The sequence below is a fragment of the Acanthisitta chloris genome, unplaced genomic scaffold, assembly GCF_000695815.1.
Source record: "Acanthisitta chloris isolate BGI_N310 unplaced genomic scaffold, ASM69581v1 scaffold10874, whole genome shotgun sequence".
Lineage (NCBI taxonomy): Eukaryota > Metazoa > Chordata > Aves > Passeriformes > Acanthisittidae > Acanthisitta > Acanthisitta chloris.
Genome location: NW_008669883.1, coordinates 34,922 through 58,492, shown reverse-complemented (window position 1 = coordinate 58,492; position 23,571 = coordinate 34,922). Strand labels below are relative to the sequence as shown.

The 23,571-nt window shown below is 44.8% G+C and overlaps 1 protein-coding gene across 1 annotated transcript in view; it reads left to right on the top strand.

Moving 5' to 3' along the window:
• Positions 1 to 23,571, top strand: part of AP2B1 (adaptor-related protein complex 2, beta 1 subunit) — a 73,402-nt gene that overhangs the window by 19,771 nt on the left and 30,060 nt on the right. Inside the window, 9 exon segments of the mRNA XM_009073485.1 lie at positions 475 to 696; positions 1,999 to 2,119; positions 4,202 to 4,297; positions 8,968 to 9,083; positions 10,168 to 10,333; positions 10,942 to 10,999; positions 11,002 to 11,030; positions 13,943 to 14,202; positions 18,287 to 18,479. Of these exon segments, the coding sequence (XP_009071733.1) occupies positions 475 to 696; positions 1,999 to 2,119; positions 4,202 to 4,297; positions 8,968 to 9,083; positions 10,168 to 10,333; positions 10,942 to 10,999; positions 11,002 to 11,030; positions 13,943 to 14,202; positions 18,287 to 18,479 (1,261 nt within the window).

The window sequence follows — 23,571 nt, the reverse complement described above, 5'->3', positions numbered from 1 at the left end:
ATCTTTTTTTTTTTTTTTGTAGATACAAATGGTTGAAATGGCAGCAAACCCCCCAAGCAAGCCAGAATTGTATATTACCTCTGAATGATTATGTGAAGGCAAAAGTGTTTTTCCAAGAGCTGTTTTTTTAGTTATGTTTGTAAGTGACAGACGAGATCACAGGAATAGAGAATGCCACCAGGCAAAGGCAGAAAGCACTAACAACTGAGTATGTGTTGGGACTGTAATGCTGAGTGCTGGGATTGTTTCTGAGCTAACTGTGGCAGGAGAGAAACTTGAAGCTGTGAGAAGTCCTTGTTTGCTTCCTGCTGTGTTCAGGAAAGCAGGAGTTTTCCTGTTCTTGGTGAACAAAACCAAATCAAAGTAGTGCCTGAGAAACTCTTCAGCCCTGTGCAGTCTCCTGAACTCAGAGGAGATCTGAAATATTTGACATTTGAAATCCATGTGAGCCCTTTGTTACTCCTCTGTCCCCAGCATTTGTGAACGGGTGACCCCTCGGCTGTCCCATGCCAATTCTGCAGTGGTGCTGTCAGCAGTGAAGGTCTTAATGAAGTTCCTGGAACTTCTTCCCAAGGATTCTGACTATTACAACATGCTGCTGAAGAAACTTGCCCCTCCACTGGTGACCCTGCTGTCTGGAGAGCCTGAAGTTCAGTATGTTGCCCTGAGGAACATCAACTTGATTGTGCAGAAAAGGTAAAGGCTCAGGGGTGTTATTCCTGCATTGTTGAAGGGCATCTGGTTATCTCAGACCTTCAGATATTTCCACATGTACAGAATTTCATTTAATCCAGGCTCAGATCCCTTGAGAGACAGATTAAACAGCCTCATGACTCTGGTAGCCTGAATTAATTTTCTTTACAGCATACTTGTGATACCAGTTTCATACAGTATTTCTTTACCTGCCTCTCTTCACTGCCTTTTCATGAGCAGTCAGAGCTGCCCTCTATAAATCAGGTTGCAGATAGGAATGAGGGTGTAACTGCAGTTCATAGTGACCTGCAGGAACTCTGTGTGCCTGCGCTGTTCTTTTCAGTGTGACAGAACTAGGCTGGTGTACAACAGTGGGTTGGTTGTTTTTTCACCAGTTTACTCCTACGTGCATGTTTTAGTGCTGTTTTCCTTGCTGGAAAGGTGGGACAGGTTGGAGAGCACTTTGATTGTATGCAGGGCAGAGTTATTGTGCACTGGCATCTTGAAAGTGAAAGGAGAAAATGAGTTTGTAGGTGGATTTTGCATTCAGCTAAGGACATTGTTCTTTCACTGAAAACAGTCATCCACTGACTTCCTGCAGTATTTAGCTCAGCAGTTCAACAGGAGGAAGTAGAGTTGTAGGCATAGGGAAAAGACTTGAATTCTGCATTTTCATAGAATCATAGAATTTAGGGGTTGGAATGGACCTTACAGATCATCTAGTCCCAACCCCCTGCCCTGGGCAGTGACACCTCACTAGATCATGTTGCTCAAGGCTCATCCAGCCTGGATTGAACACCACCAGGGTTGGGGCAGCCACCACATCCCTGGGCAACCTGTGCCAGTGTCTCACCAACCTTACAGTGAAAACCTTTTTTCTCACATTCAGCCTAGAGTTCCCCTCCTTCAGTCTGAACCCATTTTGTGTCAAAACAATTTTTTTATCCAGCCTTCTTTCACCAAATTGTTGATTGTTTGCATGTCCTAGACACAAAATCATAGAATCCTAGAATGGTTTGGGTTGGAAGGGTCTTTAAAGATTGTCTAGTTCCAACCTCTTTATAAGTTCCAGCCTACCTGTGGGCAGGGACACCTTCCACTTAGACCAGGTTACTCAAGCCTGGTCTTGAACACCTCTGGGGATGGGGAGTCCCCGGCTTCTCTGGGCAGCTTGGGCAAAATGACACCATTCTGTTTCTCAGTGAATAATTGGGTGGGTTTCTAAAGAGAAGGTGCCTTAGCTTGCAATAGAGTCCATTTAGGCTTTTACCAGTCTTGAATGATATAATGTTATGTTCCCTCCAGGCCTGAAATCCTGAAGCAGGAAATCAAGGTGTTCTTTGTCAAGTACAACGACCCCATTTATGTCAAACTGGAGAAACTGGACATCATGATCCGCCTGGCTTCCCAAGCCAACATTGCCCAGGTCAGCTGAGGGACTTCTGATGTGTTCTGGGGATGGAAAACCCTCTCATAATCCTCATCTGAGGATGTATGCAGCTACTACAAGTGTTTTCCTGGCTTTTAGGCATCAGTGCTCTTTGCAGCTATTTAATGGGAGGTGTTGGAGTTTCCTCCATAATTTAAATGTTAATAGCATGCTGTGGCTTTGCATCGTGACGTTAGGTAGATCTTGTTTCACAGATCACAATTCCAGGAGGAGAGCTGATGTCTCCTGTCAAGTGAGTCACTGCTAGTGCTGAGGTTGGAATGAGAGGCTTGTTTTAAGTGAGAGTAGTGTGCCTCTAACAGAGGCATTCAGAAAGGCCAAACATTACTAAAGTGTGAATTTCAAGTTAGTGAAATTGTTAAATGCTTGCACAGGCACTCTACAGAGCTCAAAAACTTTTCTTTTTTTCTTTTTTTTTTCTTTTTTTTCTTTTCTTTGCTTAACTTGATTCCAGAGTGGAAATAGCTCAGGCTAAACTGAATTGAGTCTGCTTTACAGTGTTAGATTCTTCTTGTCTTTGATGTTTTAATCCAAATTTCTTTCTCAGAGGAAGTGTTCTCGAGTGCATCCCTGGCCATAAGGTCTAACACTAATGCAGAATGATTAATGCCTCTGGTTAGTGCTATTATTGTCCTATCCTAATTGTCACAGAGCAGTTTCATTTAACGTGACATTTTCAAGCAGCTCTCTTCAGCTCTCTCCTGATGTTTTTTGGAGCAGAGTAAGGTAATTCATGCCCCTTTTGTGCTGGGGACATGGAAAACATTTCACAAATCAGTTTCCATGAGAATACATTCAGAATTTCCTCTTGGTAGGCTCCATAGCAATTTCAATACAGAATGTTCTGATAATGTGGGCTGGTTGGATGAAAGGCAGTGGTGTCTGGAGGGCAGAGTCTGGGACTGGGATCTGCAGACTAATGAATGAATCTCTCCCTGATTCTGAAGAGGCATTCATAAACCAGCCCAAGCTTCATCAGGAATATCTCCTGAAATGAGACCCGAGGAGAGCAGCTTCTACCCACGTCCTCTCCATCTCCATGCCTGTTCCAGACCAAGGCAGCAGGCTGGTTCTGCCCCAGGCTCTCAGACTAGGGCACTATTTGGAAAACATCAGCTGTTAAACCTGGGTGCTCTAAGTGCTGTGCAATACACATCATCCCAGGAAATAATAGAACTTCAAAACACAGATGTCCCAGCTCCTCCTTGCAGATTTATCTGTCTGCAGTCTGGTCCTTCACGGCCTCTTTATCTTGTCGTTGTTCTGAGCAATTTGCTGCCATGAGATATTTTTCAGAGAACTGTCTGGCTTTGGCTGTTCACCTCTCCCTCACAATCTGTTTGTGACATCACAATTAAATCCCTGATGTCATGTTTGGCATGAGAAACTGAAATAAATTGAGCTTTTGAGTGAATATAAATGACATAGGGTCTTTTATTAAAATAATTTTTCTAAGCTAAATGATTTAAGAGAAAGGTTTTTAGTTAAAGGTCTGTAAAATCCCAGCAGGTTCTGGTTTAAGACCTTCTTCAATTTCCATTAGCAAAAACACTGAGACAAAATAGTAAATCTTATTCTTAAGAAGGGATGTATCTTCAAACTGTTATTAATCTCTGTATAGATCTTTCAGGGTGTCCTCAGATCTCCTCTGGGTTCAGTAGGGATCCAAAGGTTCATCTCAGCACAGAAAAGGAGAGATCAAAAATGGTTGTTGCCAAGAGCTTTGCATGCAGTGAATTTATTTTCAGTGTAGGAAGGAATAGCAACATTGAAGTTTGGCAGGGCTGATTTTTTTCCCTTAGCTTTTGTTCAGGGAAATTTGAAAACAAGCAGGACTGAGCCATCTTTTGGTTTTGGCCAGGCTAAGCCAAGTGTCATCCAAACCAGACGGTTCAGAGATTGCAACTGATTGCAGGGTTTGATTGTGTTGGCTTTGGATGTGTGTGGACGTGGAAGAACATCCTGCTTGTGTTCTGGTGTTCGAGTAGCATCACTTGTGAGAGTGGGATATTGTCTCTGTGTGACCCCAGGACTCAGGTTGGTGTGGTGTCTCCACAGGTCCTGGCAGAGCTCAAGGAATATGCGACTGAAGTGGACGTTGACTTTGTGCGCAAGGCCGTGCGAGCGATCGGGCGCTGTGCCATCAAGGTTGAGGCAAGTATCTGAACCTTGAGGTTTTCTGTGATCCTCTGGCTTCAGAAACAAAGATGGGCTTTGCCACCTCATTTCCATGTTACACAAAGTTTCTTTGCTTCTGTGTTGGCAATCGAGTGACTTTGATACATCACACCCATGGGCAGAGCACCAGCTGGACAATAGGGCTTGTGAGCTGGAGTACATCACAGGAGGGTTTGTGCTCCTCTCACATCTCAGCTGGCAGGCAGAGCATGGCAGATAATTCATCTTTGATGGAATATTTTACTGCACTGGCTTCAGTGGAACAATGACCACTTATCCATGAGGACTGCCCTTAATAGCTGTGCCCTGACCTTTTGAAGGGGAAAGAAGAAGAGATTGTGCAGAGAAACTTGGTATTATGAAACATTTTGTGTCGTCTCTCCCCATCGTTTCAGCTGAATAGCACACACAGGCATAGAATTACAGAGATTTGGGGCACTGAAGTGCAATTTATATGAACACAGAATGACTATTTGCTTACCTAGTGTTAAAGGTCCATATAGCACGTGGCTTTATTTGGAGTATGCTCTCCTTAGCCTAGATGCTTATGCAAATAATTTCCCAAGAACCTCAGCAGTTATTCAAAACAACAGTCTGAAGTGTCCTCTGCCAGTTCAACATCCACCAAAATGCTCAGAATATTATTTTTTTAGTGATGTCTCAGTTAATTTCCCTGTAAGTGAATCTGAAACACCTGACAGGAGTTCAGAAAGCCTGTGAAGAGAGGGAAGATTTATGCTGTGGTGGTGGTACTTTTCAGCAAACTGATAACTGAGTGCAAAATGTCACGTAAGTGGTCTAATTTCAGCTGAGCTCATTTAGCTTTTGCTAAAGTGTGTTCCCATGAGCATTGCCTGACAGCAGATTTAAATAATAACCTAATCATGCCTGGCTTAGTGTGGTGTCAGTGCACAGGTTTCTCTTGTTTCAGCTAAACTACTGTAAGTCTGTCTACAGAGGATGCCAACTTTGCTCCTCGTGAGAGAATTGACTGCCCATACAGCCTTCTCTTCCTTCCTTCAGCTCTTAAAGGCTTATCTCTGCCCTGGGCTTTCTTTTGAAGCCTGGCCCCATGGAGCAGGTGACTGCTGCTTCTGTTTCATGTCTGCAGTTCAAAATACCAGAGCACTCCTTCCACGATGCATCCAGGCAGGAGGCTGTGTGGATGGAGCCACTGCAGTGACAGTAGAAAATCCCCTTGAGCATGGAAGAGGGCTCCAGAGAAGTTAAAAGAAGCTGCTGACAGCCCTTTTTTGTAGCAGTGCTGTGCTGGGGGGTGGGAGTTTGCTTTAGTTCTCAGCAGGGACTTTCTCACTAAGGTTTGGACATGTGTCTGTCCTAATTTCACATGGGGGTGGTGTATTGCTGCAGTATCAAGGTGTTTTTATGAGTTTTTACCCTTTCCTGCCCTCATCCCCTACATTTTTCCCCATCCCTGATGCCATGAGAGTCATATTCAATATGCAGAGAACTGATAATAATGTCCAGCAAATTTGCAGTGACCTCTAACTAATTGCCTCTCCATAACTAGTGTTAAACTTGATTTTTAGCCCTGCTCCACTGAAGACACTGCTGCTAAAGATAAGGTTTGTTTCCTGCTCTGACAAGAGGCAGATTTAAAGAGGGCAAATATAGAACAACTCATTACAGTATCCTCATCTCTAGGTTAATCCCTGTCCCCAGTGCATCTGTGTTTACTAGAGGCTGTTTACACTGTGAGTTATGACTAATGGAAGAGCACTCTCTCAGCCTTCAGTGTCCAAGTTCCCAAGGCTTAGAAATCTGCTTTTTGACACAGGACCCAGCCAGTGGGAGCTGTTGATGAATGAGTATTCACAGGGCACTTCAACTCTGCCTTTCTAGATCTTACCTTTTGTCTAATTGTCTTTCCTAGGAGAGTAAGACAGTAAATAAATTGGTGTGCTGTGAGGGGCACCACAGAGCAAAGGTGGTGTTACCTTTGCTGTGCAGTGTGTGTGGTGCTGACAGCAGAGCTAGTGCTCCTTTTGGAAACGGAAGCAATGCCTATGCTGAATAGCAAGGCTGATGGATTTTACCAAGGCTTGAGTAGTCATTTCCTTTTGAGGGAATGCCAGAACGTCATTTTGCATGGATAGGGCAGGGCTATGGTAGCTGGGCCCAGAGTTAAACTTGGGTATGTCTACAGCAAACCCTGTGGTGTAGCTACACTTGTATCTGGCTTGTGCATCAGTTTGCTCCCTTGCGAGCACTAGATGAAGTTATCATGCCATGCTTTGATTGTAAGAAAACCAGGCACCACTCCCATGGGAAAAGGTAATGAAGTGAATGCAGTAAGAACAGGGATTCCTCTGGAGCAAAGGAGAAGCAGAAGGAGCCATATTACAGGGAAATTTCTTGTTTCTAGGAGATTCTGCCAGCAGCCTGGTTCTTAGAAATCATCGAGGCTTATGGCTGGCATGATATGTGCTACTTCAGTGATCTTGTGGGCTTTCATTTGGCTTCTACGGAAAAACAAAGCAATTTTGACATTGGCTGATTGTCCTTCCTTACTCCAATTTGAAAGCTGTTCTAGTTGGGACACTTTCATTACTTCACAGAGCACTGCAGTCCCCAGGGATGTCCATCTTCAAAAGCAATGTGTTTACAAGGGATGGGTGAGCTGAGATCTGTTTTGTTAGAGGGACTGCTCTTCTGGGCATGCACCCATAGCTGCTCACTTTCTGTGGGACTCTTGGGCTGAAAATCATTGCTGCATATTTCCAAGTGGCTGTTGTGCTCTTCCTGGAAAAATCATGCTTCAAAGTGTCTAAAGAAAAGAAAACTAAACCTTAATTTGTTTTTCCTTGAATTCTGCAGCTCTTAAAGCTTTGCTAGTTGTAGGCTCTGACAGGGCCAAATGGCTTCTTGCCAACAGTGTTTGGTGCTGCAGGTTCTGTAGGGTAGAGTTGCCTTAGGACAGATTTAGCCCAAGTGCCCCTTAAGGTCACTTATTAAAACATCTGGTAAAAGTTGCTGAGATGAAGAGATGAGGTTGCAAGCTCTGAAGCATCGATCTTCATCTCTGAAGCATCTATCTTGCAAGGGCTCTGAGCAGGGCTCCCACTGTGAGCAGTGTCAGGCTGTGTGGAGCCAGGTCCATGGTCAGGCTCCATTAAGTGGAAGAGTCTTCTAGGTCACAGACCTCAAATCTCTTCTGGAGCAGAGGAGACCAGAGCAGGACTTTGTCAGGTTGCCATTTCACTGCCTGCATAGTGGCATAATACCCATAAAGCCATGCTAAGGAGGGAAAGGTATCATAAAAAAATATGCCAATCATGCAGTTTTACGTGATCCCTCTCTTTATTCTGACACCAACTGTATTGGATATTTTTTCTGTTTGGTGAGAATTTCAGGGGAGAGTCTTATGACCTACTGCTAGTTTGCAAAGACTGAGCAAATGCTGGTTTATGGTGTCGCTTCCCTTGACCATCACAGCCCCTGTCTGTGCTGATAGGATATGTGTAAGATCCCACAGCTAGTCACGAGGGCAGGGAATTGCCAAGAGGTTTTAGTCTCTGCTTGACCCAAATTCAGCTCTACAAGTCTTGAGGTTTGTCCTTGAGATTTCTGCCCATTCTCCAAAAAACTGATTCCTGGGACTGAAATGCCATTTCATTCCTGTTCCTCCTGCTCAGCCTTCAAGTGCTCTGAAAGTCAAAGGTTCTATTAACTCACTGGAATTGAAAAATCCACCTACATTGCTATTGTTTGTGCCCTACAGTGTTTGTCTCAATCCTGAATGCTTTATGAATGTTCTGATGGTGACTGCCTAGGCAGTGTTGGGAGCAGGCTGCTTCTCACATCAATCACCAGCTGTGTAATGAGGCTTCATATGTGCTCTGCTAATAGCCAAATCATTGTCCTTATTTGAGACTCTCTGGTGCTGAAGTTGGTTGCTCCTGTGATGTCCTGCCTCACTGGGCTGTTTGGGAAAAGACCTCCCTGGATTATTTGCCTCTAACTCCAGTGCTGGTTCCTGGACCATGACAGTGTTCAGTCCTTGTTATCTTACAGTGCCTGTGGATTTTGAACTAATTAATGTGAAAGCTGCATTAGCAACAGTTGGGTTTCTTTTTTTAGCTGTATCTTCGCACATTGCTTGTGACCTCACCCCAAAAGTACTGAACCTATTTCTGCCGTGAGCTGCTTTTTGCTGCTGTTCTTGCAGTGTGATTGACAGCATGGTTTTCTCCTGCCTTTTAGTTTCCCAAGACACCTTCCAGCAGTGCCTGTCAAAACTGTCCCAGCTCTGATTGCTACAGCTTGGGAAGTCCAAAAGAGCTTACTTGGTGGCCCACTTAGCTGCTAGTCAGCAAGAGGGTGATAGCAGTAGCAGTGCAGGCAATGTTCTCAAGGTCTCTTGTGTGGTGACCCAACCATCTACTGGCATGGTTGCTTCAGACTTACTTTTTGCAGGAGCTGGAGTCAGCTGTTATCTCCCCTGTAATACACAAGCATTTGTCAACCTGCAGGGTTTTTTCTGGACACACATATCAGGTTGATAGCTACTGTCCTCTCATTTTCCTGCTCTGAGCCTTTTCTCATATGCCTCGGTCCTTGATGTGTGCTGTGGGCTCAGGAGTGCTTCTCTAGCTTTTTTAACTGTGTTTTTCTGTTCTCTCTAGCAATCTGCAGAGCGCTGTGTGAGCACACTGCTAGACCTCATCCAGACCAAGGTCAACTATGTGGTCCAGGAGGCCATTGTTGTCATCAGAGACATCTTCCGCAAGTACCCCAACAAGTACGTGGTAGTAGTAAAGGTTTTTTTTAATCCCTTCTCTGCTCTCATCAGAATAGAGCAATGTAAACTCACTCAGCGTAGCTTACCAGGGCTCCAAAGCAAAGGGGGAAGCAGTGTCCATTCTGATTCCACTCCTGCTTTGGTAGGATTCAGATGTTGGCTCTAGATGAGGTAACAGCCTGACTCATTATTAGTTTGAATTGAAAGCTTTTTCTTTCCCACCACTCCATATTGATGCTGAGTAGAAGCCTTAATCATAAGCTAGTAAAGCTCTTGCAGAAAATGCCAGAAGGAAAATTTGGCCGAGTTTACAGCATCAGGCTTTTCTGCTTTTGCTTGTCTCCTCTAGAAGACTCATATACAAGGCCATGAAAGTTCATGGCTCTCATGGTCTGAGATCCCAGTCAGATTGTGCTGAACTTCTGGCTTTCTTCATCATGTGTGCTCTCTGGCTTGGGCAGAACTCAGTTTCTTTTGTGCTATTTCTGCAATAAGATTATGTCTTCTCAGCTGCAGAACAGCAACAACGTTTTTCAGCAGAGACTTTATGATCACCTAAAAAGTAATATGGGACATCTGCAAGTCTCTCTGGCAATTTCTGCTGTCAGTTACAAGACAGATTGCCTGCCTGCCACAGGGATACCCACGCACGGGAATAGGGGAAGCTAAATTAGTGTGGGGTATTGTCTGTTTTACAGTAAAGCCTTTGGGGAATCTAATATCCAGTTCAGAGTTACCAGTCTGAACACTCCAGTGAGGCTGCAGGATCTGATTCAGACTTGTGGTTTGAACTGTTGGATCAAATGTTCCTTTACCCAACAGAACAGGAGGCAACTTTGTCTTGAATTCCACTTCTGAGTGGTCTTGCTGATTAATGAAACCGCAAAGACCCTGTGAGATCTTAGTGCTCAGCTTGGAAAAAGAAAAAGCCTGGGAGTGTCTTCTATAGTTGAGTGAAAATGCTGCTGGTTGCATAGAAATACAAGATACTTAGTGCAGGATTCCCTGCAGAATGATGTGGGCAGAAGTGGAGTAACACAAGTGAAATTCACCCCAGTAATCCACCTGTACTCTGACAAATCAGGTACGAAAGCATCATTGCCACTCTGTGCGAGAACCTGGATTCCCTGGACGAACCAGATGCCAGAGCTGCCATGATCTGGATAGTGGGTGAATATGCAGAGAGAATTGACAATGCAGATGAGCTGTTGGAGAGTTTTTTGGAGGGCTTCCATGATGAAAGCACTCAGGTAAATTGTGTTGTGCATCTTATCATGCAGTCTGTGTATGGGGTGGACAGTTAATACTGTTGCAGTGATCAGCAAATACCTCCCAATGAAAACTTCAATATCTGGCAAAAATGAAACTATTGGGAGTCTGTAGATTTGCTCTGTTGTCTGTGTCTCTCAAACTTCGGTCTGTAGATTTGCTCTGTTGTCTGTGTGTCACAAACTTCTCTTCTTGAAAGGATAAGACAGAACACGAGGGGTTTCTAGAGGTTTCATACTTCTTGGGGGAGTAACCCTACTAGGGACCAGAACATAGAGAAGAACAGAGATGAGATGTATCACAGTACAGCACAACTACTAGGGACCAGAACATAGAGAAGAATAGAGATGAGATGTATCACAGTGCAGCACACACCTCAGTGTGCTGCTCAGGGAACTGTCTGTGCAAGTGTTTTACAACAGACAAGAGTCTGAGTCTCATTGTGCTGGGTTTCACTGCCAAAGAAGAGTATAATGCTGTTATGAAACTCAAGACTTACACTTTATATCAGTGAAGGATGGCGAGACTGGCGAGACATTAGAAAACTCATCCATGCTTCAACAATCTCTTCTGTGTCCCTTTTTCTTAGGTGCAGCTCACCCTCCTGACTGCTATAGTGAAGCTGTTCTTAAAAAAGCCTTCTGAGAGTTTCAGCAGGTCCTCAGCCTGGCCACACAGGTAAGCCAAGATATCCAGTGCCCCAGAGCCCTCCAGACACTGTGTTGGCCTGTGTGGTGTCTCCCATCTGCCAGGCCAGTTAGCTCTGCAGTAGACTGGATTCAAGTGGGTTCCCCTCTCTCCCTAAGTGACTTTGTGTAAGAACTGTACTGTGCCTCTTACCATCTGGCACCTGCTCTCTCATTCTTAGTTCTTGCTTCATCCAAATTCCTTCTCCATTCCCCCACTAAATGGAAAGTTGGGTCAGGGCAGAGTTATCAAGAAACCACAATGCTTTCTCCTTGTAAATGCCTTGCAGTTAAAACATCTGGAGCTATGATAGAAGGAAAGAGCCTGGCCGAGACTGTTCTGTGAACAGCAAAGCTTAAGCAGTGTTGTGGAAAAGAAAGAACCCTGGTTTGGGTTTTTTCCTTTGTACTTGGATGCTGTCAACCAATGTGGCAGCTTTGCTGGAGGCTGCAGCAGTGGGTTAAGATCCCAGATTGATTATGCATGAAGTGCTGAGTTATGAGCACAGATCACTGCAGGCAAAGCTGGGCTTGAGCTGGCAGACACAAGTGCTGTAGTTCTGGAGGATAGAAGTGGAGATGTCCTGGTGGCAGGGGTGGGTGAGACTTCAGCCAATCCTCCTACACTCCCTGACTGTAATACTGGGGTAAAGGGCCCAAAAAGAGCAGCTCCTCTCCAGACCTGCTGTGTCAAGTGATAAAATTAGTCTCACAGCTAAATGGGCTGAGATTGACTCCAGGTTTTCTGCTCAGAAACAACCATCAGCTGGCCTTTTTCATCCTCTGTGCTGCAAGAAGTCATGGCTGTGCACTTATTAGTACTTAAAACTTTTATTCATCCTTTTGGTGTGTTGCATTTGTCAGCAGCAAGAAATCCATGGCCTGTTTTTCTTGCTTCAAAAGCTGCTATTAGGCAGGATCTCAGCTGCTCTTTAGAGAGCAGTGGGCCAGCAGTGGGCTTGCTGTATCATTTGCCAACAGAAGAAAGGTACTAAGTGCTAAAACCCACTGTGCTGAGTCACAAAACACTTAATGGCACCCTAGGAATGTAATAGGCGTCTGTTTCTTCTCTGTTTGTCACAAATGTTGATTCAGTCTGGCTTCTTGTATTTTATATGAATAATAAGTCAATGTAGGATAACTGGCTGTAAAGCACAAAAAAGCCTTATGCTTCAGGGCCTGATTTCTAGGTGGATATACTGTTTTTCACTTGAGTGGGAGAGTAATTACACGTGTGTTTCTTTCCCCAGCTTAGGTATTGTTGCACTTTGAGTGTCTCAGGGTAAGTCTGCAGAGCAAACCGCAGGTGTGATCGTAGCAGGAGTTAGCTTAATCCAGCCAACACTGGTAAAAATAGCAATGAAGCAGCTGGGGATGGAAGGGACAGATATGTAGCAGGGACTGAGGTCCCTGGCAAGCCCATAACCCATAACAGATCTCTCCATCCCCATTGTTGTTGTCAGTCTGGCATGGGTGGGGAGCTGAGCTAGCAAGTGTTCATTGGTATGCAACAGAGGTGTGCATGCACCTGGAGAGCAGAGGACTGGGGGAGAAATGTGGAAAGGGAAGATCTGAGCCTCTTGTTTCAGTAGGTTTACTAAAGTTTCAAGTCTGTTTATTTGCCTGTAGGAAGAAACAGTCAGTCTTGAATCTGTGTGTACCTACAAGTAGGTAGGGGTATGTGGTCTTTCATGTCTGCCCTTGCAGAATTCCTGCCTGATCTTGAGCTGCCTGCTGCAGGCAGGATGTGGGGAATCCTGTAGGGATTGTTAAGGGCAAAGGGTGTAAAGAGTTTATAACTCTACCATCAAATAAAACCAGCACTCCAGAGAAATCTTCTGTTGTCACAGACGTCATATCTAGGTCCTTACAGGCAAAATGAACTTAGCTCTGTCTCATTCCAAATCGAGGTTTTACTGTGTGCCTGAGAATGTAGTGAGACAAACAGAAGAGAGGCAGGTTCTAGCAGGTCAGCAACAGCATGAATGAGATCACAGAGGAGGAAAAGAAATACCAAGAGGAAGGCTGAGGTGTACAATACATTGACAGAAAAAAAGCCCTCAGAAACTTTTATGCTGTTATTCTGCTGATGTGGAGATTAAAATTCTCAGCTTTTGTTTCCATTGCACTACAATATAAAACCATACCACCTCCCTCTCCCTAGAACATTAGCTGCAAACCATCACCACTCAGTTTGGTGCTCTGGGCAGAGCTGCTCGAAAAGGAGAGAAATGATTAGCACTTCATGCAGAGGCAAAAGTATCTGCAGTAAAACAGGGTGTTTTCGACAGCTGGAGAATTGGAGTATCCTAACTCTGTATCATTAGCATCTTTCTATACTTCGTTAGATAGCTAAAAGGCAGGATAAATAAGATCTCTTTCAGTATAAAGAATATGGCTTATTAAGATGTAGCTCTGCAGCATCTTTTTGTCCAGAAGTGCCCTTGGGCAAGTTGTATATTTCCAGGAATCTTGGATCATTGTTTCAATATGCAGCGTTGTATGTCTACTCTTATTATGTGACAGTCATTTCCAATCACATTCTTTCCTCCTGTCTGCCCCCCCTTGGAGTTCTCCTAATACTTTGTTACATCAAGTGGCAGGAGAGTTTGGAAAGCAGCTGATAGCTCTGTGGTTTGGGGCAATTGTGGGATGTAATTCCTCAGCTTTGTTCTCCCTGATGAGCTGAGCAGGAAGCCAGGCATTAATTAATACTTCAGTTTTTAATGTTGGGGTGTCCATCACAACGAGCAGTTTGTAACATCATTTTGAAATTGGTGACTGTCACTGCTGGATGGTTGGGTTTTTGTTAATCTAGCAGAATCACTGCTAGAGGCAAAAATAGTGATTACACAGGCATTTTGTTCTCTTCAGACCTGTGAGTGATGTATTGCTTTGTCCTAGGATTCTGACAACCCAGACCTGCGGGATCGTGGCTACATCTACTGGCGCCTTCTTTCCACGGATCCAGTGACTGCCAAAGAAGTGGTCCTCTCAGAAAAACCACTGATTTCTGAAGAGACTGATCTGATTGAGCCAACCCTGCTCGATGAGTTGATCTGCCATATTGGGTCTTTGGCTTCTGTGTACCACAAACCACCCAACGCGTTTGTGGAGGGAAGCCATGGCATCCACCGCAAGCACCTGCCAATTCACCATGGAAGGTAAGCTGATTCAGCCATGGGGATAATGGGATTCTTGGTTGTTTCTTTCTCAGCAAACATTCCAAAAGATGACAAGATCTTTTAAGACGTTAGTGGGATTTTATTGGTAGTGTAGGGGCTTGCAGATCATTCAAGAGGCTGTTTCATTGCTGAATGTAATCCTGGGCATGTAGTTTCCAAGTTTCTGGATCAGAAGACACAGGAAGTAACAAATTTTTTGTGTGAGGAGAAGCTGTGATGTTTTTTGAGAAGACATTGACTATAATCTCTCATGGCATGAGAGTTTGAATAAAAAAGCAGAAGCTTTGGATAACTGGTGCAGGGGCTTACCCCCAGGGGAGAATGACTAGAGTAAGAACAGGCATCTTTCAGGAGGATACACTTGGATTTTGTAAGAACTTTTGCTTCAGCAACAGTACAGCTTTACAAGCCTGTCTCCTGGAACACAAGGTTAGTTTCCTGGAATAGGGAAGTGCAGGGATCCTTTGGTGTTGGAATGTGAAGTGGAGAAGAACTGGTAAAACTCCCTTTGTCACTTGGTGCCTATAAAGTAAGGAATGGCAAAAAGCCCTCTAAACACCATCACTGAAAACTGTGAAGACTTCAGAGAAGAGGGGTAGACTGATATGGTTCTATCTAAGTCTAACCCTTGGGGAGTGGGGGGAAGTGACTTGGAATATTGCCTGGAACTTCAGTGCTTCCCTGTGATCAGTCCTGGCAGTGGGTTAGGTCTGCAAGAGCAGGCAGCAGTAGTCCCAGGCTGCAGTATAGTTGCTGTTGAGGCTGTTCCCATGGTTCCTCATCCAGGTGAGAAGTGCTATAGCACTAATGGTATTAATTACAGAAGTGAATGTGCTTTGCAGCAGGAGGCAGAGTATCTAGGCTTACCTCTTAATAATATTCCCAAAGTGACATTTGCAGCACTATTTTTTGCAGTTGTACTGATAAATCAGTGTGCTTTGCTGCTGCTTTTCTATTTTCTGACACCACTTCTTTGCTATTCTTAGCAATAAAGCTATTTCTGTGATGACTGGCTTTGGGAAGCTGAGTTGTTTTCTCCCTGCCTATGAAATCAAGTCTGGCTGCACTGACCCAGAATCAGCAAGCACAAGTCTAGCAGTCAGACAAGAAAAGCAATGGCCACTTTCCTGCCTCTCCTAGTCAAAGATTTGTCTCAAAATGAGCTGCAGGAGCTTTGGTCTTTGGTTTTATCAGCCTGACTGTACTATGTTGTTTCATGTCACTACAGAAACTAACATTTTAGAGGGATTTAGCTCAAGAAATTCAGCTTTCTGGAGGAATAGGGTTTTACTAGCTTCTTGTGTATACTGTCTGCGTGCTTGACTGTCGTAGCTCATGCTCAGTCTGCTGACCTTAAATCTCTTCTGATTATAGCAGAACCATTGCTTCAACATAAAACCTCCAGGCCTCAATCAGCAGTGGCAAGCTGAGGGAGCCAGAGCTGGGGGAAGGTCTTAAGGTGCTCAGCTGAGCACACTGCATACTGATCATGCTGATGCAGTGCTCAAGCCCATTTGGTAAATAAAAAAAGAGTGGAGTTAACTTAATGGCATGCCAGGCTCTGATGTGAGCTAACCTCATAAAGAGGCCCCATTATTGGGGTTTTCTGCACCATTTAAGGCATGTTAAGGGTGTCCAGTGAAGGATAACTCCAAACAAGTAGGTGAGGTGGTTACTTAATAACTTCTGCACTCCAGTAATGACTGTTCTGGTGACTGACCTGTCTGCTAGAGACTGTGGTTTTCCCTTCAGATTGCATAGTGAGATAGGAGTGGAAACATGGAAGTGTGGAGATGTCCACAGTGAATGTTGCTTAAGGTTGTCAAGACAGTGTTGCCTTGTGTGGATGGGCAGAGGTAACTACATGAGTGGTGCTTTCCTGGGTATAAACCTAGGAAGAGTTGGTTATGGTTGGCAGAATACACTGCATTGCATTTTGATTCATTTAATTTTCATTCAAAGCCAGGACAGATTCCTTTCATCTCTCAGCTGATGGGAAGACCCATTGAACAGCTCACAGATGGTGAAATGTTCCTGCCTCTTCAGTGAGCCCAAGTGTCACAGAGTTTCAGATGTATCTGAAGGTGTGGGAGAAAACTCCCAATTGCTTGGCAGTTTTTCCTCCTGTGGTGGCTCCCACCACCCCTGCTCAGCCATAATGCAGCTGGGAAATTTGGGAAGATGTTTACAGGGCTCCTGGGAGAGAAGGAGTCTGGTTAGACTTGGGCAGGAGTCCCTCTTCCCACACAGGTGGCTGCAGAAGAATTTTCAGTCTGGTTCAGACTGTGCATCCCTTGTGACACTAACATCTGGGAACCACCAGAGGCTGAGCACATAGAGCCAAATCTCCAATTCACAGGGGAAAACCACTGCCCAAGGCTGCAAGGGGGAAAGCTTTTATCAAGTCTTTGGCCTTTATAACCCACATATTCTTCATTAATTTCTTTTCTTCCAAAGAAAATTCAAAGCTATTTATACAAATCTCTTTCAAGAGACCAATTTTTCACAAATTGGAAGGCTTGTGGGCTTGTGGTTTTTTTTATGCAAACTGACTTAGCTTTGTCCTTTCCTGATTTCTTGTTGGGTTTTGGGGCAACAGCAGTTACACAAGACCTTGAAGGATTTCTCTGTCTCCATCAGAAGGATGAGTAAGTGTTGAAGAGGTGTAGTGTTAAAGGGATTATATACTGGGAACAAACCAAGTGGCTTGTAATGTGCCTCTGCTCAGAGATGCTGTTCCTTCCCGGGTTGGGGGTGGGAGTGGATCACAGTAACCACTTGCTCTTCAAAAATGTTTCAGTGAGCAGTTCAGCACACTCAGCAGTCTCCCTGGTGAAGCAGCAGCAAAGAGGACAGCTAATATTAGTGCTATTAGGGGTCTGAGCTTTTAATGCAAAGAAGCTTTCAACCCTTTCTGCTGCTGCCTGGTAACTAATTCATTCTACAGTCCTTATGCTCCATCTTTTCCTCTTGGCACTGAAGTTGGGAGCAGCTTATACTCTGTTGCTAAAGCTTTCCCCTCAGGAGCTGAATAAGGATAACAGAATTCTGGCTATTCAAAATCCAGAGCTGCAAACCTTGCAGAAGAGCCCCAGTGCTAAACACCTTGTCAGGACACTAATTCCCACAGCATTTGTGTGCAGTTACCTGTTGGCTGCAGCTGCAATAACATGAGCTTGAAATAATTTAATCATTTACTGCTGGCAACAGGATACAAAATAGATTTTAGTTATCTAAAATATGAGCATCTCTGCATTCAAAGAATAAATACAATGTAGTGAGATCTCCAGGAGCTACAGTCAGTCTCACTTTTTTTTTTAATCCTCTCCTTGTTACAAAATTCAGTGACAAGCAACTGTAAAAGGTAGCCAGACTGCATATGATGAGGAATTTTGGAAACTGTATAATGAGCATTTTCTAGACTAGTAATTAGCATGCCTGATAACTCAGAGAAAAGGAAATCATTGATACAAGGGAGGAATCAATTTCAGATTGAGGCTTTTAATTAGAAAAGTGCTGTGGAGCTTGTTGCTGGTCAGTAGAAGGTGATTAATCTAGATCTGTGGGGAATGGTGGAGTTTACACTGGTTAGAGTGAAGGCTCTAAGGTTTTGTCAGTGTTGGATCTCTGAGGAAATCTGGATTTATTTTTTTTTCCTCATGTTTGCCTGTAGTGCTCAGGTCCAGTGAGCTGAAAAATCATATCTATAGGTTTATTCTGAGCTGGGAAATACTTGTTTTCAGTGCTGTAGTACTCATGGCTCACTGTTTTGGAGAGGTCTGTGATTCTCAAAGTAGGCAGATGCCACACCTTGGAACATTCCCTTTGCTGGGCTGAAAACCATGCACAGTGCATGGGAAGTTTGTGCTCAAAGCATGTGATGAAAAACCACTTGCCATAATGGACTGCCTGGTACATAGCAATGGTCAAATCAGTTGCCAGGATAAGCTTTTAACTGGTTTCTGCTTGTGAGTCAGCTCTTGCTCCATGCTGGAAACCTGAGGCTGGACACTCAAGGGTGACTAATGTTTCTCTCTTCTGCTTTTTGCCCCTCTCCCCATAGCACTGATGCAGGTGACAGCCCTGTGGGCACAACGACCACTACAAACTTGGAGCAGACACAGGTCATTCCATCTCAGGGTGACCTCCTGGGTGACCTCCTCAACCTGGACCTGGGACCCCCTGTGAATGTTCCCCAAGTGTCCTCCATGCAGATGGGTGCTGTGGACCTCCTGGGAGGAGGGCTGGACAGCTTGGTAAGCAGCATCCTTTTTAGCTGATGTGAAATAATTGGAGCTGTGCTTATCTCTGCAGAGCCTTTATTTGTGCTTTTAATGCTTGGATCACTGAGCTCCCAGTGCTGAGTCCTGAAATTCCCAAGAGGATTTAACCAGTGCTATTGTCCCGACTTTCAGCAGGTTTTTCCTGCTATAAAAGCAAATGTTGCTGCATGCTGTAGAATCCCCATGGTCAGTGGTTATATTTGTTCTGTGCTTTTTCTGTCTGTAGAAGAAAACCAAAAAGTTGCTTTAAGGACATAAAGTGTTTCACTGCTTTGTATTTGATTCAGACTCCCTTTCAAGAAGGCATTTATTCCAGCCAGTTCCCAGCCCTCCTGAATTTCAGTGCAAAGCTCTCGGGCTGTAACCCTGTGTCATCCCGTTTGGATATTCTCCAGACTATGTCATGGCTTAATATCAGTGACATTTTAATTGCAGTGAGGTCAAGAGAGAAGCATTCTGTGTAGTTCTCCCCATGCCACAGAGGCTCATGAGGTACCTCTCTGGTACTAACAGAGTCAGGCTCCAGTGGGAGTAATCACTCCTTGCTTCCACTCTAGGGAATGGGCTGGGCATGAGCTGCAATGAGAAAATCACTTAGCAAGGAGACTGCAGCAGTGGAGAGGTCAGTGGTGTGGTCTTATGCTGGTGGCAGCCAGGCATTGAGGAGTGGTGAACATAACAATCAGCCTGGGAGCTGTTCCCATGGTGGGAGCACAGCACACACATCCCCAACACCCTACTTTCTTGCCTACAGGGATAAGAAGCAGTTTGAGCTGTATTTTCAATGTGTAACCGTACTATTTTTTTAATGTGCAACCTGAGTAAGACTACCCCCACTGAACACAGCTGGGTGGCTTTCAGACCTGCAGTGGATTTGTCTTGCTTTGTCTTGAGCTTTGGCTTGTAGTGAACTGAGTTGGGCTATCTGTGCCTGCTTTAGGTGTGCTTTCAGTTCTGAGTCAAGCTCTGAATAACAGAGGTGGGAGGCAGCTGGATATGAACTCCAGTGCAACAAATCCTTATTTGTCAAATATGTACTCTTTTAAGCTGCCATAATCTTATTAAAGCAGACATTAAATACAATTCCAGCTCCAGCACTTTGTGAGCTAATGAACTGGAAGCAACCTAACCCATAATGGCATTGGTGGAGGTCAGATGTGCTCTGTCCTGTCTAAACAGCAGTTTGTTTAGCAGGGAAACTGCTTTTACACTGAGTATCATCTCCCTGGGCAGTAGGGAAATGGTTAAGCTGGAGTTTCTGGGAAAGAAAACAGTGAGCCCAGAGCAGTGACCTGTGCAACCTTTCCCTGTATTGCAAGAGGTGCCACTAAGAACCTGGGACTGGTAATTGTGTTAAGGCAGTACAGAAAATGGTACTGGCTGTGGTGACACAGAATGGTTAGCACTTAAATTCCTCTGTCTGTGCTGTCTTTCAGGCCACTTACAGTAACCCTTTGTTTCTCATTAGTGTCAGACAAATAAATGGACACAGTAGAACTAAAACTTGGTTTTGGGAGAAGAGCTGTCTCATGGTTGGCATTAATGGGCTTAATTTAGTGACCTGCTTTGACAGTGGAGCTGTTAGTTGATATGGTACTAGGCTTTTACTTAATGCTTTTCTCAAGCCTTAAGTAAATCCATGGGGTTATGGAGTGTGATCTGACAAAATGATCATGTCTGGACAGGGAGTAGCTGTGCCTCAGGCTGCAAGGGCCAGCACTGTCTCAGCTGAGTAACTAGATGGGGCAAGCATTAAAAAAGATCTGAATGTCAGTGGAGTTTTGGTGGTGGATGCTTTCTGCTGAAGTGCTGTTAAATCAAAGCTCCAGCTTTTCCTTCCCTAGTGCAGATGTTGCCAATGACACCAAGTTGGGTGGGAGTGTTGGTCTGCTTGAGGATAGGAATGCTCTGCAGAGGGATCTGGACAGGCTGGAGGCCAGTGGTGTGAGGTTCAACAAGGCCAAGTGCTGGATCCTAATTTGGGTCACAACCACCCCATGGAATGCTCCAGGTGTGGAGCAGAGTGGCTGGGAAGTTTCCTGGTGAAAAAGTACCTGGAGGTGCTGGTCATTGGTGACTGAACATGAGCCAGCAGTATGTCCAGGTGGCTGTCAAAGCCAAGGGCACCCTGGCTTGTATCAGCCATAGGGTGGCCAGCAGGACCAAGACAGTGACCATCCCCCTGTGCTGGGCACTGGGGAGGCACCTTGAATCCTGTGTTCAGCTTTGGGCCCCTCTCTGCAAAAAGGACATTGAGGTGCTGGAGCATGTCCAGAGAAGGGAATGGAGCTGGGGAAGGGTCTGGAGCACAAGTCCTATGAGGAGAGGCCAAGGGAGCTGGTGGGACTCAGCTTGGGGAAAAAGAAGACTCAGAGGGGATCTTCTCACTGTCTAGAACTTCCTGAAAGGAGGCTGTAGCCAGGTGAGGGTTGGCCTCTTCTCCCTGGTAAAAAGTGACAGGATGAGAGGAAACTACCTCAAGTTGCTCCAGGGGAGGTTTAAATTGTATATTAGAAAAAATCTTTTCACCAAAAGGGCCATGAAACCGTGGCACAGGCTGCCCAGGGCACTGGTGGAGTCACCATCCCTGCAGGGCTTTAAAAGACATGGAGATGTGGCCCTTGGGGAAGTGGTTTAGTGTGGTGGTGGCAGTGCTGGGGTAACAGTATGATCTTTTCCAACCTAAAAAGAGCCTTTGATAATAAGCCTAATTAGTGAGTGAATGTGATCTGTGTCTTTATTGTTGTGGGCAAGTGTCAAGCTGGGTTAACCCTATCCTGGTATTAGCCAAATTGCTAGGCAGTGTCTCTGGGCTGCATGGCTTGCCAAGAAGATTGGCTTTTGGATCTCAGGCCAGTATAAGCCACATGTGTGCTGTGCCAAAATGAGTCTCAAACTGCAGGTACCACATGCCTGATTTTTCTGTATGTGAGGAAGAGGCAAGCTGCATCCCAATGTGCCCCTTGAAAAAGGGCTGAACTCTTCACCCTTCACCAGGGATCTGATGAAAAATGACTGGGAGCAAGGGATGCCTGAATTGTTCTCCTTTGAAGTTTCCATGACTCCTAAAGTCTTTTTAATGTGTTTCTTCTCCTGCTTTGCTGGGTAGACTGAAACTCCATACTCTAGCTTGAGGTGTGGTGTGAGCAGTCACCCTCCCCTCTGGCATTCTCTCTCAGCCTCAACCTCTCTGAGCAAGGACCCCAAGCCCCACTTCTACTTTCCAAGCAGTTATTTCTTATCTAATAGAAGCCAAAATAAGCCTGTCTGTTCCAGTGGGATAAAGTGGTTTGAGGTGTGCTCGAGTTGATGCGTGAAATCATGGTCCGTTGCTGTGATGGTGAGATTGCATCCATACTGTGAGCATCCCAAAGGCAGCTGAAGGTCTGGAAGAGGCTGCTGGCAGGATCTCAGCCAGTTTGTCACATTTGCTCAGTGTCATATGTTGATCCCCTCTTCTGCCCCCTTTTCTTTGGAAGGGTGTGTGTCTTCAGAGGGTTCTTGCAGTGAAAGCCCCAACATGAGTAACCCAGAAAGATCAACAGCAGCATTAACTTCATGATAAATGTCATTCTGCATTTCCATTTCTTAAACTGTGGGGGTTTATTTTTCTTTCAGACATTTAAATAGAGACTGCATGGTGTAGAACTGGATAAACACCGAATTAATATTGTTCGTTTAAATTTTCCTCAGCATTGCTAGGTATTTATCCCCATGACCAGTGAGACTCCAGCTGCTTGAGAGGTTAATTTCTTTAGTGAATAAATCTTATTTTATTTCCATACTGAGTGCAGTAATTGGTATTAAATGTAACATGCATGCACAGATGCTGAGCATGTGTTAACAATTGGAAAAAAAAGAGGAGAAAAAGGGCCTTTGGTACAAGAACAAGATATGCTTTGCTTGTAACCAGATCAGACTTGCTGTATGGCTTATGGAGAGCTGTTCTGTAGTGAACAGAGCCAGTTTGGATTGTGTCCCTCTTTACCACCTTGGGCAGATCTCTGCTCCTTTCTTTTCTATAAAGTGTTGACTAATGCCACTTTACAAAACTATTTGAGATCTCCAGCTCAACAGTGTAAAGCATAGTCATACAAGTTACTAATGTGGGAGAAACAAAAATTCCTGGGACAGCAAATTACTGGATGCAGCATTGTGGAGTTTGATGCTGTATCCCCTTGAACCCAGCCCTTAACTTCCTGCAGGTTACAGACACCCTTCCAACTTTTACTTGCTGTTGATGCAGTGCTTTGCAGGATGTCTGTCTGTGCTGGCATGAGCCAGGATCATTTTGCCTTTAAACCTTTTTGTGTGGTCATTTGCTCTGAAAATCCACTGAGCAGAAGAGGTCTGTGCTGCCTGGCAAACTGTGCAGCTCCCTGTGAGCCTGAGCATTTAACAGGAGCAGGGCACTGTGGCCAGGAGCCAGGGAGGCTGGCTTGAAACCCAGGGGCAGAGCAGTAAATCTGTAGGAATGGACAAGCTTGGATTGTCTGTTATGTAAGGATTTTATTTAATACTCTAGCCACTCATTTACAAGAATATTATTGATTCAGGACTGGCAGCTGGGCATATTGATTTATGCCCTAAATTAAAAAGCTGTTTGATAAACACTGGATATCTGCAGTTTTCTCTAATACCTGGACTGGTTTGGGTTGTTCCAAGTGGATCTGTGTCCCTCTGTGTAACCAGGTTGGATGTAAGTGGGTCTGACCCCAGGGGTCCTGTCTGCATGGGTCAGGGCTGTGTCCCACCACTGTGCTCTGCTGTGGTATGGAGGGTGGGACCTAAGCACCAGTTCACCCACTTCCTAAGAGTGTCCTGAGCTCCAGGCACCTGTAGGCTTGGCAATCTGGGAAGAAATCCCTGCTGCAGCATCCTAAGTGCCTGCCTCACCCGAAAGGCTGGTGTGCAGAGGCTGCTGGTGTTGCTCCTTCCTTGTCTGCTTTCAAGTGGAGAATTCAAAGTCTGGCCTCAGTGGACAGCACCTTAGATTGTTAGGGTTGATTAGGGACTCACTAATGTTTTATAAAAAAAACCCCTTTTATTAATTTATTTCATATAC